This window comes from Colletes latitarsis, chromosome 8, assembly GCF_051014445.1.
Source record: "Colletes latitarsis isolate SP2378_abdomen chromosome 8, iyColLati1, whole genome shotgun sequence".
NCBI classification, from domain to species: Eukaryota; Metazoa; Arthropoda; class Insecta; order Hymenoptera; family Colletidae; genus Colletes; species Colletes latitarsis.
Window position 1 is genome coordinate 19,242,347 of NC_135141.1, and position 15,897 is coordinate 19,258,243.

General features: G+C 36.1%; 1 protein-coding gene across 4 annotated transcripts in view; it reads right to left on the reverse strand.

The window, feature by feature from the left end:
• Positions 1–15,897, reverse strand: part of Hr4 (nuclear hormone receptor 4) — a 297,149-nt gene that overhangs the window by 7,930 nt on the left and 273,322 nt on the right. For 2 of the 4 annotated variants that reach the window (XM_076770861.1, XM_076770859.1), the window contains exons 5-10: positions 14,696–14,906; positions 14,138–14,491; positions 2,402–2,536; positions 2,017–2,280; positions 895–1,087; positions 206–333 (exon numbers count right to left, since the gene is read on the reverse strand). In XM_076770861.1, the coding sequence (XP_076626976.1) occupies positions 206–333; positions 895–1,087; positions 2,017–2,280; positions 2,402–2,536; positions 14,138–14,491; positions 14,696–14,906 (1,285 nt within the window). Of the gene's footprint in view, positions 1–51; positions 334–894; positions 1,088–2,016; positions 2,281–2,401; positions 2,537–14,137; positions 14,492–14,695; positions 14,907–15,897 lie in introns of those variants that run through there. The other 2 variants (XM_076770860.1, XM_076770858.1) reach the window with 1 other exon arrangement.

A 15,897-nucleotide genomic window follows, 5' to 3' on the forward strand; every position in this document is an offset into this window, starting at 1 on the left:
TGGTTCTGATTCGGTGTTTTATTTTTTTTTTTTTTTTTGGTTCGCGAAAAGTGTCTTTCTTTGTATTCTTACGCACGGTTATCGCGAGATTTTACTGCTCGAACCATCTTTTATTTTCTTTTATTCCCGATAAAAAAAATTTATAATTAATTACGCGTTCGATCGTTCTCGGGGAATTGTTTTTTTTTTGTATTCTCGAACTTACTTCCGGCAACCTGACGAGCAGATCGTGAAACCGACTCGGCTGTTGAGGCGCGCTGTGCTCGACGAAACTTCGCAGACAGCTCATGTACCGTTCTTGTATTTGTTCTAATTCCATTGTACCTCCACGTGCTAAGAGAAGACAGACGCAAGAGAAACAACTGTAAATAAAATTACGATAGTGCCCCTTATGAATCTTTTCGCTATTCTCGTTTCACAAGGGGTCGAATTTTTGGAGCTTCAAAGAATAGTTTATGAAATGAAAACACATAGTTGTTATTGCAATAACGATATATAAACTACTGAAACCAGGAAAGAAAGGGCTATCAATTTTAATAAACATAATCTGAACAAGTATAGTTTAAATACTATACTATATTAAATAAACTGTATTTGTTCAGATCATATTTATTATAATATTCACTTTATACATGACACTGACGATTATTCGAACAACAGTCGTGCAATTGTTTTTTCATTCTAGAAATGGTCGTTCGAGTAGTTAGAAACATTATAGTACGAATCTTTGTATACGTTCAGATCGAAACTTACATTTTGCATCTCCAATTGCAGCATTATCAAAAACAAAACGGTATACATTCCCTTATATTTTTAGTTTCTCGATAAAATACACGATGTATTATGGTTAGAAGTTTGTTCTTTTTTTAGAGCACGTTAAATAAAAATACTTACCTTGTGAGAGCATGGTGATTACTTTCAGACAGACATATTCTTCCATCCGTAGCCTCACCTTCCTGAACATTAGTGTGACGTACGTGATTTTTTCCACCATGAGCCCCACGTCCTGCCGCAATTGGTCCATGGTTATCGGCCGGCCCATCATGCTGGTTAGGCACGTTTGCAACGTATACATGTTGTTCGAAACCTGTCCACGAATGTATTTATTAAATACAGCCCTCAGAACGACTATCTAATCCTGAGAACGCATTACAAAATGTTTTGTTCAATCCTCCAACTCAGAATTACTAAATACTTATGGTTAGTGTGTCTTTGACAGTACAGTAATGATTCATAAAATGATCCCCACACACGTGATCCGTAAATTGAACATTTCAATTCCTCCCAATTGGAAGTTAGCGTTCCTCAATCTTTTTCGACACCTCAAAGTAGTGATTCGTAAAATGAACATCAGCTGTGATTCGTAAATTGAACATTTCTATCTCTCTTAATTGGAAGTTAGCGTTCCCCAATCTTTTTCGACACCTCAAGGTAGTGATTCTTAAAATGAACATCAGCTGTGATTCGTAAATTGAGCATTTCTATTCCTCCCAATTGGAAGTTAGCGTTCCCTAATCTTTTTCGACACCTCAAGGTAGTGATTCTTAAAATGAACATCAGCTGTGATTCGTAAATTGAGCATTTCTATTCCTCCCAATTGGAAGTTAGCGTTCCCCAATCTTTCTCGATACCTCAAGGTAGTGATTCTTAAAATGAACATCAGCTGTGATTCGTAAATTGAGCATTTCTATTCCTCCCAATTGGAAGTTAGCGTTCCCCAATCTTTTTCGACACCTCAAGGTAGTGATTCTTAAAATGAATATCAGCTGTGATTTGTAAATTGAACATATCTCCTTGAAGCCAAATCCTATTCTTATATCTATTTCTATATTTATCTATACTAAATTAAAAGCTGTTATTTTAGACAATCTTTGTGAAATTTGAAGAAGGCCCTTATGGGTCTTTGCTTATTAAACTAACGAACATATAATGTTCTACCGTATGTAAGATCCCCTCAATTGTAGAGGGTCGATGGTAACGAAATAACGAACTACTTCATGAAGACAATGTAATTACTTCTTGCATAAAATCCGCTCCCGTTCCGTCGGTACCGACATTGGTGAATTTGTGCTGACCATGCATCGCTTGATAGGCGGACGTGGTCAGCACCAGGAGTTCGTGCCACTTGTGGGTGAGCAACCTCGTGTGAACTTCGACCGGTAACTCAAGGTAAAACGGTAACCTTTTGGTCCACTGCACCAACTTGTACACTATGCTGTCTCCTATCTGACACAGCTTCTCACTTAAGTCTGATTTATGGTCCAGCAGCTCGTCCAAGTTCTGCAATGCGGACGAAATACATTCGTGAGTAAATCGATCGTGGTTATGCGACGATTAGAGCGATCGACGATCGTTTAATGGACGAGAAAGCGGTCTGTGAACGCTATGATCGTGAACCCACCCTCAACGTGGCGATATCTTGGAACTCGTCGCAGTCTATAAGGGTTTGGATCATGGCGAGGGTAGCGTCCAAAGGGAATGCCCGATCCCTCGAACTGCTCACTGCGTTGTCTAGCCTCTGCCTTAAGTGTACCACCTTGAACAGAAGAGAATTTCAAAATTAGTTTTAAAAATTAGTGTGGAAATGGATGGTATAGAATAGAGGTTGACAAACTTTTGGAGCAAAAAGAGCCAATGTTCTACGTTTGACTATTTATTATTCGTTTCTTTACATTAGTAGTTTGTGAATATCCTATTTTTTAGCTAACTAAAAGCTGGAACTAATTGAAATAGATTGTTTCTTACTATTGTTATTAGTGATTAGAAACATCGATACAAGTAGAAATAGAGAGTAATGGACAGACACAGTTAGCCATGTTCTCAATTGCTGGATGAATTTTCAAAATTGAGAAATTCTTTTTTGGTGCTCGATATTTCCTTTGATTTCTTGTTTACGAACAACTTGTTTACGAACAACTTGTTCCCTCAGATATGTTTAGAAAGTAATCAGTATATTAAATTATCTGTTCCATGAGTAGATTAAGTAGATGAGTAGAGATTGCGAGAACTTTTTATATAACACAATTGGTGTTTACAAAATTTTTTAATTTAACAGACGAAATAACGAAATAATAGGAAAAATGAAATAGCTTTTGTATTATATCGATTTGGATAAAACCTGTTAAAAGTTGAGGATATTATTTACTTATATAAAAGCGAATACAATTTCCTCCGTTTCCTCGTTTTCGAATGTTTAGAAAGTAACCTGTTATTATCGTATTAAATTATCTTTCCCACGAGTACGTATGAAAAGAATTTTTCATGCAACAGTATTGGGAGTTAAAATTGAAAGCTAAATTAAGTACAGTAGAGTTTCAATTATTCGCCATTCCAATATTAGTAATTGTATTAATACATTACCCATGGCTGTGTTTGTTCTCTTAAAAATGAAAAACGAATTTTTAAGAAAAATCGGCAGGGGTATGTGCCTAAATTTTTCAGCGAAAAACAAAATTTCGAATCGTTTTGAAAAAATTATTTTCAGTTGTGGGGGTTAATTGTAATCATTTTTGGTGAATACACATATCACCAAAATCCTACGTACTTTCGAGAAAAACATTCTTTACCGAAAATATAATTTCTGGTTAGAAATGTTTCCCCGAAATTTGATGCGTATCTTTAAAACATCATAACTCCTGAACGGATTGGACGATCTTAAGGTTTCAAAAGGCAAACTACACATATTTTGCTCAAGAATATGTAGAAATTCCAAAAATATTCAAAAAGTTGTTCCTTAACCCCGTAAAGTGATAAAAACCCCATAAAAATAGTCAAATTTTCAAACGACCATAACTCCTGCAATAGTGATATATTTTAATGAAACTTTTTTCTGAAGTAGAGCTGATGGATTCTCACAAAAAAGTATTAGATAACTTTTCTGTAGAATATCAAACAAAATTACTAAAAATGAAAAACGAATTTTTAAGAAAAATCGACAGGAGTATGTGCCTAAATTTTTTGGCGAAAAATAAAAATTTCAAATCGTCCTAAAAAAATTATTTTCAGATGCGGGGGTCAATTACAATCATTTTAGGTGAATAGACATATCCCCGAATTCCTACCCACTTTCGAGAAAAAAATTCGAGGAGTGAAATTTTTCGCCAAAAAAAAAAAAATTTTAATCATTCTAGAAAAATTATTTTTAATTGTGGGGATCAATTACAATCATTTTTGGTCAATACACATATCCCCGAAATTCTATTCACTTTCTAAAAAAAAATTCGAGAAGTTGTGAAATTTTTCGACGGAAAAAAAATTTTCAATTCGTTTTGGAAAAATTATTTTCGGTTGCGGGGGTCAATTACAATCATTTTTGGTGAATAGACATATCCCCGAAATCCTACGCAGTTTCGAGAAAAAAATTAATTACTGAAAATATAATGTCTGACCATAACTGTCTGTTAGCCTAAAAATTGAAAAGTTTCAAATCACTCTGAAAAAATTATTTTCGGTTGCGGGAGTCAATTCCAATCATTTTTGGTGAATAGGCATATCTCCGAAATCGTACTCACTTTCAAGAAAAAAATTTTTTACCGAAATTATAATGTGTATGCCGGATAATCGAAATTTTACTGTATTATACTTTTCATAATTGAACTGGAAACAAACAAGCCTAAAGACGATCTTCCACTGCCTACATTCAGTTAAACGCAATCGAAAATTGTCCATATTTATAAACATATAATTAAAAATAATTAGAATGAGCTCATGGTTGGTGTTATTTTCGTCGAAAAAAACCTCGCAAATCCACTGTAACTACGATATCTTTGGTTGTATAAACTTTAATCTATGCGAGTTCTTCTTTCGACGAGTAAAATTTGTTCACTAACTAAAAGGGAATTTTGTTTATCCATAGCCTATAAAAAATGGCGTATTGTAATGCGCTCCACTTCTATTAATTTTTAACCTCTATCGAAAGTATCACTTACGAGAAAAACGTTGCGATTTTAAAGCGCGTTCACCCCGTGCCTGTAATCTATTTTATAATTCACAATGCGTAACACGTCGTAATCGTAATCGCCAATTACGAACAACGAAAAAGCTTCCAATCGCGGAGGGTTAGAATCCTCGGCGTACGGTTCCGAGCACGTGCTTGTATCGCTCATTGGTCAATCCGTGTATACGATTTCACCTATCGCGTCTCTCTTCCGCGCGAAATTCGAAACAAAGGTGCTCAACCTTTCGAAACTTCCACTCGGCGATTTCGACTGGTCGACTCGAAGAAGAATCGACTGTGGTACCGCTTGCTTCCTACGTAAATCCGATCCGGCCTTTCACTGACCTTTCAGACCTCGATGTACTTCCTCGAGGTCGGTATTTGTAGACTACGCGAGAGGGAGAGCGGCCTCGACTGGCGATACCTTCGGCGAAAGCTGCGATCCTCGCCTCCGACGGATATACCCTTAAGTTTCGCGCACACCGGCGCAGATCTTACACCGTGGGACACGTTCCGTGGCTGAAGGCGATCGCGTCCGCGAAGGTGGAGAGAGACCGAAGGTGTCGGGAGGAGGAAGAGAAGGAGGCAGGGTGAGGTCACTGTCCCTTGTGCAGACTTTCACGAGTTACGAAACCGCCGGAGAACTGCTCGTCCTTGGCACCGGCTGTCGCTGATTTTCTATTGTCCCTACCCCTCTCCGAGCGTCGTCGTTCGTCGTCATCGTCGTCGCGTTTCGCTCGGACGCTTTGATGCGACGTCGATAACGACCGACGCCTTCGACGCAGTGACGATTCTTATCGGGGGGACCCTGGATTCTGGTCTCCGACTATCTCTTTATCGAGTTCTCTCGTTACTGGCCAACTCTAATTCGCTACGAGCGCCGTCTTTCGTTGCTTGTTTATTTTTTTCTTTCGCTCTGTGTGCGTGAGGCAACTATCGTCGGTTATTCTATTGAAATTAATATTTATCACACGGGTAAAAACCCATTAGTGCAAGGAGGAAAATATAATATTTTCACACATGAGGTGCTTATAGATGAATAATATACAGGGTGTTCGGCCGCCCTTGGGAAAAATTTTAATAAGGGATTCTAGAGGCTAAAATAAGACGAAAATCAAGAATACCAATTTGTCGATGGAGGCTTCGTTAAAAACTTATTAACAATTAAATTCAAAAATTTCAAATCGTTCTGGAAAAATTATTTTCGGTTACGGGGGTTAATTACAATCATTTTTAGTCAATACACATACCTCCGAAATTCTATTCACTTTCTAGAAAAAAATTGGAGAAGTTGTGAAATTTTTCGACGGAAAAAAATTTTCAATTCGTTTTGGAAAAATTATTTTCGGTTGCGGGGGTCAATTACAATCATTTTTGGTGAATAGACATATCCTCGAAATCTTGCGCATTTTCGAGAAAAAAATTCAATACTGGTGAAACTTTAAACGTTAATAACTTTTTAACGAAATCTCAATCAATAAATTGGTATTCTTGATTTTCGTCTTATTTTAGCTTTTAGAATCTCCCATTAAAATTTTTCCCAGATAGAGTCGAACACCCTGTATAGTATATAATGTAGAAACACACATATAGCAAAATTCATATTGTTCTTGATGTATGAGGATGCAACTATTCTCAGTTATTCTGATGAAATTAATATTTATTATATGGGTAAAAACCAGGACTGTGTAAAAATTGTAAATAGAATGTAAATATTTTTATTTTAATAGTATTACGAAATAAGTATTTCATTAAAATATAGAAAAATAATATTTCGCAGAACAGTGTTTAGAATAATGGTGATTGCAAATAAGAGGTTTTTGTTCCTTAATTTTTTAGAATACCATGTACTTTTATCGGTGGAAGTAAGACGTTCATTTTCTGTGTAAATAACTGGAAATGTTAAAATTTGTATGTCTTATTTTCTGTATTTGAATCCGAGTGTAAGTAGTAAATAATATTTTTTCATGATTTAAACAGTTAATGCAATAGTATTTACTTATGCAAATATTTCAACGTTTACTATTTTCTATCAACTATTTCAAAGGTTCCCAGTCCAGGAAAAAGACCCATTAGTGTACAAGAGAAAATATAATATTTTTACAGTTGAGGCGCTTGTAGATAAACAATGCACATAGAGCAAAATTGATATTGGGACTCGTAGTTTGATCATAAATTGTAAATTTTTGAACGAAGGAATTTTAATGGCAGAAAATTTAAGCCTTGTTGTATATTTATTAGCGTGCAAATCCTGTTAATATCGAAGATGAACGGCAATAGATATCGTTTGCGTGTCGTAACGATTGCTTGTCTAGAAGAATCAACATTACTGTAAAAAATACTGTGAAAAATGCATAGTTTGTGTTTGGTAAGTCCACTGTGACGCATCCAACCTGAGAAAGGTGATTTTCTAAATTCAAATATATTGGTTTTGATCTGGAAGACAAGCTCTGTTCTTCATCGTTAATAATTGTGAACAATTTAATGAAGGAAAATCCGCGAATTTCTAATGTTAATTAAATATTATTGAGTGTACTTTGCCTTGGACCATCTAGACTCTTGGCCTACAACTCTGTAGATCACAAATATCATTTACAACCCCCTAGCTCTACCACTATCAGAGGGTTTTTGGAAGAGGAACTCTCCTATAGTTGCAACACTCAGTATCATTGTACTTTGAGTGTAGTTTCGAAGCATTCGGCCTTTGACCTCCTAATCCTTAAATCACCAACATTATTTCTACCCCCTGGCAACACTATCAGGATTGTTGGACTTGAAATAACTAGTCCACTCCTCGTTATCCCAGTTATGAGAGGACCAGGTACTTAAAAGACTTGTCCAATCCAAGTATAACACTTCTAGAATATTTTCTCTTGGGTCTTCTCTTCTGACACAGTCTTTTTATCGAACAACCACCCCTGGGAACCCTTGAACGTTCTTCTACATTGTGCCCTGTAATCTTCAAATCCAAAGATCTGAAATATTTTATTTTCCCTTGCATATTACTTCTTTTTGTACTAAATGGTTCTTCCCTTGAATAAATAATAATAATATTTGCTTCCGTATTGCATTTTTTAAAAAATTGAACGAGCTCCTCGAGGATGTAAATAAAGTGCAAAGGAAATAAATTTGCGAGACCATGGGTCACGATCGACCCGGAACTTTCACGAATCTTTGTCCCAGGGGGAGGGGGGAGTGATTTTCGAAATTCACGATCATCTTTCAGCGCTGAACGAGCAATGATTCGCTCGGAGATGGAAAGTGACCTCCTTAATGGAGCCTCCGTCGACAATATTTATTCGGCGTGTTCGAGTCATCGATTTCACTTTTGGCAATGGCCTCTACCGAATGTTCCCGGTAATTCTTGTCATTGTTTGCATACCTCCTGCGTTCGTGTCGTTCGAATATTCTCGACGGCCATCATCGTCGTACTTACAATCCCCTCGAAACAGATTATGAGCATGTTTATTTAAATCAAAACGAATAAAACAACTTTCGATATGTTCAAAAAGGAATTTATAATAATATCGATTCAAAAACAATTTTTCTCAAATTTCACTACCGAAGAATCGAGCGTCTAAAAATTTTTAAAATACAGTTGCTTTGGTTCGAAGGGGGTATTTTTACGTGTTATTTCATTTTTCAAGTTTCTGATGACCGATTTCGTAGTCTACAATCGCAATTGCATCGTGGAGAATAATAGATTCGATTATCGTTCGATCGTGGACGAAGCTTATTCGCGCTAAGACGAGTTACCGTACGGAGGATTAATTTCCAGCGTCGAACGACTTATCGAGCCTCGCGTTACCGTTGTTTCGCCACCTAATAGGAAACACTTTCACGATGGAACAGATAATACTGTGTTTAGACGAGTACGAAAAGGCATGCGAGACGACGAACGACGACCGGCTCTCGAGAGCTCGTTGTATCTATCGGCTTTCGTAATGTGGGAAACCTTGAGGCTTGCGCAAGCAGGCTCGTAAGAAAGTGAAATTGCAACGGAGAGTTCATTCATTTCAGGATCGCTCGAAGACCGATCGAAGTCCGTCTAAATTGCCACGTTCCTTCGAATCACACAACTCTGTTTTCCAATTATTTTTCCATGTTCCTGGATCGTTGCATTGTTATCGAAAGGAAAAGTACTTTTCATTGAAAAGGAAAGTACTAGAAAAAACCTCTTATTTAACGTGAAATATAATTTAAAAAACGAATTGTACCAACTAAAATTTTTAGAATTTTCTTTAAGGAAGAGATTCTATTCTTGTCTTCAATCATTCATTAACAAAATTTTATTTTGATATGGAATATGTTCATTTCATTGATCAGTTACTAGAAAAAGCTTCTCATTTAACGTGAAATATAATTTAAAAAACGAATTGCACCAACTAAAATTTTCAAAATTTTCTTCAAGGAAGAAATTCTTTTTTTCAAACGTCTATTATTTATTATCTGACATCCAATACTAGATTTTCATACTCGTCACAGAGTAAACTTGGGTACTTTTGTGTTTTTTTCACGCAAGAATACGATTTTCGTTTTTGACAGCTAACGATCGACGCGAGATTGTTCGACGCGCTCTGTAACGGGGTCTTCGCGATCGCGGATCCAAACACGTCGATGATGTAACGCTGACTAACGCGATTCGATTTACGTATTTTACGAGTCAACGTACGAACGAAAGGTTACCGATGAAAATTTCACCTGACAGTTCCGACCACGCGGTTCGTGTGAAAAATCGAGCTGAACGATCCGATTGCTCCGCGTTGAATCCATCAATTTTTGTCCTGGATCATCAGGAATCTCAGCGAAATTTAAACGGCATATAGTTCGTGCAAAACTAGGCAGGGTTTAAGTCATTACTTTGCTAGTATCGAATTTGTTTAAAAAATACAGAGAATCGTCATTGCAACGAATATTTCAATAAGAATTTATTCGAATAAAATTTCAAAGAATCTTTGTCGAAATGTTTCAATAAAAATTTATTGTAATAAAACCCAATTCTGTTTATTCTCTGCCTTGGAAAAAATCGTTCCAATTTTCTTTTCTTTATCACGCGTTTCAGTACATACTTCGGAACAATTGTTGTCCTCGATCATCAGATGTTTCATTGAAATTTAAACAGAATATAGTTCGTGCAAAACTAGGCAGGGTTTAAGTCATCGTTTTGCTGGTGTCGAGTTTGTTTAAAAAATACAGAGAATCTTCATTGCAGCGAATATTTCAATAAGAATTTAATCGAATAATATTCCAAAATAAAATTTACTCGAAAAATAGCCAATTCTGTTTATTCTCTGCCTTGGAAAAATTCGTTCCAATTTTCTGTTCTTTTTCACGAGTTTCAGTACATATTTCGGAACGATTGTTGTCATCGATCATTAGATATTTCATTGAAATTTAAACAGAATATAGTTTATGCAAAACTAGGCAGAGTTTAAGTCATCGTTTTGCTAATATCGAATTTGTTTAAAAAATACAGAGAATCGTCATTGCAACGAATATTTTAATAAGAATTTATTCGAATAAAATTCCAAAGAATCTTTATCGAAATGTTTCAATAAAAATTTACTGTAATAATACCCAATTCTGTTTATTCTCTGCCTTGGAAGAATTCGTTCCAATTTTCTCTTCTTTTTCACGAGTTTCAGTACATATTTCGGAACGATTGTTGTCCTCGGTCATCAGATATTTCATTGTTAAACAGAATATAGTTCGTGCAAACCTAGGCAGGGTTTAAGTCATCACTTTGCTAGTATCGAATTTGTTTAAAAAATACAAAGAATTTTCATTGTTGAATCGTTTAATCCTTCATCTTGAAAAATGTATTCGAATAAAATTGAATTCCAAAGAATCTTCATTGAAAATTAAAAATTTACTCGATTCACGCCAAATTCTCTTTATTATTTGCTTTAGAAAAATTCGTTCTAATTTCCTTTTCTTTTTTGAGAGTTTCAGTAAATCTTTCAGAATAATTGTTGTCCTTGATTATCAGTGATTCCATTGAAATTTAAACAGAATATAGTTCGTGCAAAACTAGGCAGGGTTTAAGTCATCACTTTGCTAGTATCGAATTTGTTTAAAAAATACAGAGAATCTTCATTGCAGCGAATATTTCAATAAGAATTTAATCGAATAATATTCCAAAATAAAATTTACTCGAAAAATAGCCAATTCTGTTTATTCTCTGCCTTGGAAAAATTCGTTCCAATTTTCTGTTCTTTTTCACGAGTTTCAGTACATATTTCGGAACGATTGTTTTAAGAATTTATCGTAACGATTATTCGAATGAGAATTCGTTGGAATGACGCCCAACTCTGTGGCAACATAATCGTGTGTCAGCGATTTCACGGTTCGCGCATAACGCTTTATCGCCGCCGACTAATCGCGGCTGCAACGGGATAAAAGAAACCGAGAGCAGGAAAGATTTCACGCGAGCATGTGATCCGATCGCGTGCAGCTGCCTCGAAAGTGAAAGTGAAGATGCCTTCGGGACGTTCTCATCAAGCGCGGTGGATCCTCTCGTCGGGGGATCAACTTTTGTCGACCTGCATTCGATTTCTAACGAGCCGCGTTAAATAAATCACCGCGAGTCACTTGTACGCCGCGGACGTTGATCTATATGAGCTACCGAGATCGTCTCAACAAAAGGCTAATTAATGTTTCGCGCGTAGAATCAGCTGGTTAGATAATCGCCCGAACGGAGCTGATAGAGAAATCACGTGGAATCTCTTACAACGCGTCTCTATGAATTATCGCGCGGAAACATCGCGTGAAATCGAACAAGCGTTGCGTCATGGCACCGTGGAATACGAAAGAAATAGAAAAACGAAAATTACGATAATTGTTCGGTGTTTCGATCCTCCAGGAACACCAGCTTTAAAACATTCGCATGATTTTTTACCGAGGAATTAAACAAAATTAATTTGGATAGGATGCTTGAATTTTAATGCGAATACAAGTTCTGTAACAGAGTTTCGTTCTCGTGGATTTTTGAGAGATGTTATTTTTCTGCACTTCTTCTGTTCATGTTTGCATGCAGAGAAATAATAAACAAAATTATCGTTGTAGTATATATTATTGGGATGTCAAAGATAGTACTTGAATTTTTTCAGAATATTTAAAACACTTTAATAGGTTGGGAATCTTAATTGAAAATTCTTAAATATCAGTACTCAAAATATAAATCAAATGCAATGGGTTGTAGTCGATTAAAAAAATTTTATATTAAATTCTCTGCCACTATCGATTTTTCATTACTTTTTATTCTTATCTTTTTTAATAATTTACCGATCCTAAGGGATGAAATTAATCTTGTCATCTTTATAATAACTGTGTAAAATTTTCTTGACATTTTTAATTTGGTATGAAAGAAAACTTGTACTTTGAGTTGAGTCAGGTAGAAAATATACTAATTATGTCTTTTTTAGTAAAACTTCTAAAAAATTAGTTTAAACAAAGTGCCATTGAATAATCACGCATAAAGTAAGTATTGCTTTCGAAACAAAATTGAATACTGTGAATATTTATGAAAACTCTGCATTTAAAAATGTTGGTTCGAGAAACAGTTTGGAGGCTTCAGTTACGCTGAAACTCTTGCGAAAGTAGCCGGCGGCAGGCAGCAGTCTCTGCGTGAAACCTGCAGCCGTCAAAGTGTTAAGTGGTGTATTCTTTACTTAGCGATCCGTTTTATTATTCCATTTAGTCTTGTTTCGTATCAACCGAGTCTCGCTAACTTTCGTCTTTCAATATTCCTACACAATTCAGTAAACGCACCGAAGATTGCAAATTTCCAGAATATTTGTCCTATGGTATAGAAATGCAAAATTACTATTAACTCGTTTTATATGTACAATTTTTTCCCTCAAATAAATTCGACGAACTTTTGAATTCAAGGATGAACCTCGAGTTAACGACGAAACTGCATCGTGACGGTAGAGTTACGAGTCGAATTTACGTTTATAGTTCGGTGTCATGGAGGCGACTAATTAGACAGCAATTTTCTAACTTTATCTGCATGTTTATCAGATCCATAACCTTTACGAGTTTACAACTTCCACGACCACCTGTTGGAGGCGAGTATGTTTTATGCTTAACCAATTCGCGTTTCCAGCATTAATATTTTAAAATCTGTAATTTTATTTTTGGCTAGTTGCAATTTTATTATAGTATCGATTATTTTGTGTAACGTTACTCTTAATACGTTGACTGCCATGGTGGTCACTGGTGATCACGCGATCCATAATTGTTTACGATAAAACAACCCGAATTTTTGTAAAATTATATGATTGAATATTTCTATTCTTCACAGTTGAATTTGAAAATATATAGACATCTCTAAATACGGAAACCTGTCATGGCGACCAGCGTGTTAATCGATCAAGTCGTATTATACAAATCGAACAAACCTAAAATTCCGGGGTACACAGTTTGTATCCCAAATTAAAAATGATTTTCAAAACACCGTTTTCTTAAATTCTTACTTAAGTAGAAGTTTCAAACACAAAATAAATTTTATAATTTGTTGAATCTATTGATAGTGTTTCATGAGTTCAAAACTAAAATTCTGAGGTACACAGTTTGTGTGACAAATTAAAATTGATTTTCAAAATATTATTTTCTTAAATTGTTGTTTCAGTAGAAGTTCCAGATTTAGAGTGAATTTTGTAATTTATTACAATCACTGTTAGTGTTCCATGAGTTTAAAACTAAACTTCTAAGTTTGTGCCACAATTTAAAAATGATTTTCGAAACACTGTTTTCTTAAATTGCTGTTCCAGTAGAAGTTCCAGATTTAGAGTGAATTTTGTAATTTATTAGAATTACTGTTAGTGTTCTATGAGTTTAAAACTAAACTTCTGAGGTATACAGTTTGTGCTACAAATTAAAAATGATTTTCGAAACACCGTTTTCTTAAATTGCTACGTCAGTAGAAGCTCCAAACTCAGAATAAATTTCATAATTTGTTTGATCTATTGATAGTGTTCTAAAATTAAAATTCTGATGTATACAGTTGCATCACAACTTAAAAATGAATTCTGCTTCGAAAGAAGTAAACTCAGAATTTCCTAATCTATTGAAGCTACTATAGTTGTTTGAAGAGTTTAAAACTAAAATTCTGTGATATACAGTCGCGTGACAAATTGAAAACGATTTTCAAGATATCTTTTTCAGTTAAATTAAGAAGAATGGAATGTTGAGACTTACTTCGGAGGGGTTGGTGAGCGCCGTCTTCAGGATCGTCCCATTAACGAGGTGACCCGAATGCGCGGGGTGACTCGGATGACTGGGGGTAGGTTGTGAGTTGAGCGGGTCGCCCGACGAAATTTTGTGATGATGAAGGAAACCACCAGCCAGCTGAGCGTGTTGCTGTTGGCTGTGGTGCGCTGCCGCAGCCGCGGCCATGTGCTTGTCCAGCATCGTCGAGCCCATGGTGCCTTTACTTCCACCCAGGGATCCCGACCCGTTCACACCGCCAACGTTACCGCCGCCACCCATGCCACCCATATTCCCACTCACTCCGCTGGTTTTGTTACTCTTCTTGTGCTTTTTGTATTTTACCTGCAAAAAGAAATCATCGTCCATTAACCAAGGACTAAGAATTAAAATTCTTCTTTGGCTACCAATCGATGATAGTCGAAATCAATATTCTCAACCTGGACTCCATAGACCTCAAACTTCATCTTTTACAATACTTCGTCATTACGAAACCTTTTTATTCAACATTCTGAATTAAATGCAATAAAATGAAATATTTATACTCACCTTGTAAAGGTTATACACAGCACCAGAATTTCTCCCACCAGGCATTCGATCTTCTCGAACCGCCTGAAGGACCATACCCTGTTCAATGCACTTTTTGAAGCGACAGTACTGACACCTGTTCCTCTGGGCTTTCGTGATTTCGCAGCCGCCTTCCGCCACGCACGAGTACACCCGCCTGTTTTGTACAGTTCTCTTGAAGAACCCTTTACACCTGTGCACAAAACAATTCACTCTGTCACAAGCTCTCAAAACACACCAAATCCCACATCAAAATTTTATACAGAAATAAAACACTTCACTACTCTTGGAAATATCAATACAATATCGAACGATTCTTAAATATCAATCAAAGGTTTGAAAAGTTTAAAGTTGAATTAAAAATATTTTTGTGTGCCTCCAAAAAACATTCCAATGACCTTTTATTAATACTCGAGAGTCCCTCGATGTTTTCAAAGTTATAAAATTGGAATTATCTTTGGCTGCAGTTGACCTTTTTGCAAACTTTTCGCGACTCGCGTGGATCTATTCGCGAACCCGTGGCTTTTCAATCGGGACAGGAAGAAATTACGTCGTGTTCAGTTGTTACGTGCTTTTTTGTTCGAATCAACTTTCGAAGTTCCCTGTTCCTCGGGGGAATGCCCTGATACTTTAACCTAGAAACGGATTAAAGATTCATACGCGGCGAATTACGGTTATACCGAGGATGCATAGGGGAGCTCGTGGACTTTTCCAAAGTAATTTGCCGGCTTCGTCCGACGCGACAATAGACAGAGTAAACGAGCGAAAAGAAACCGAGTAACGATACCCTGTAGTAACTTTAGAGGCTAATCAACCGCCTTGCAGAATGTATTAGAATGGGAAGCACCTTGAATATGGCCTTCCCTTTATTTCGATTTTGATTCAAAACTGAAGCAACACTTGTCTAACACAAAAATTAAAGAAAGCAAATTTTCTATTCGACTTCAAATTATAAGTTTGATTGATAGCAAGTATATTAGCAGAAGAAGCTTCCTCGAGATAGACGATTATGATTATCAAAGCTAATCTAAGAAGTAAATAAGAAAACTCGTCACGAAATGGCAAAGGAAAAACTAGATAGAATATTATTTCTATAAGAGGAAACACTCGCCTTCGACTGGTCGTAAGTTTCACAGAAATAAGGAGACCAAAACTCGAAGGATTAAAATATTATTATCGTAGAA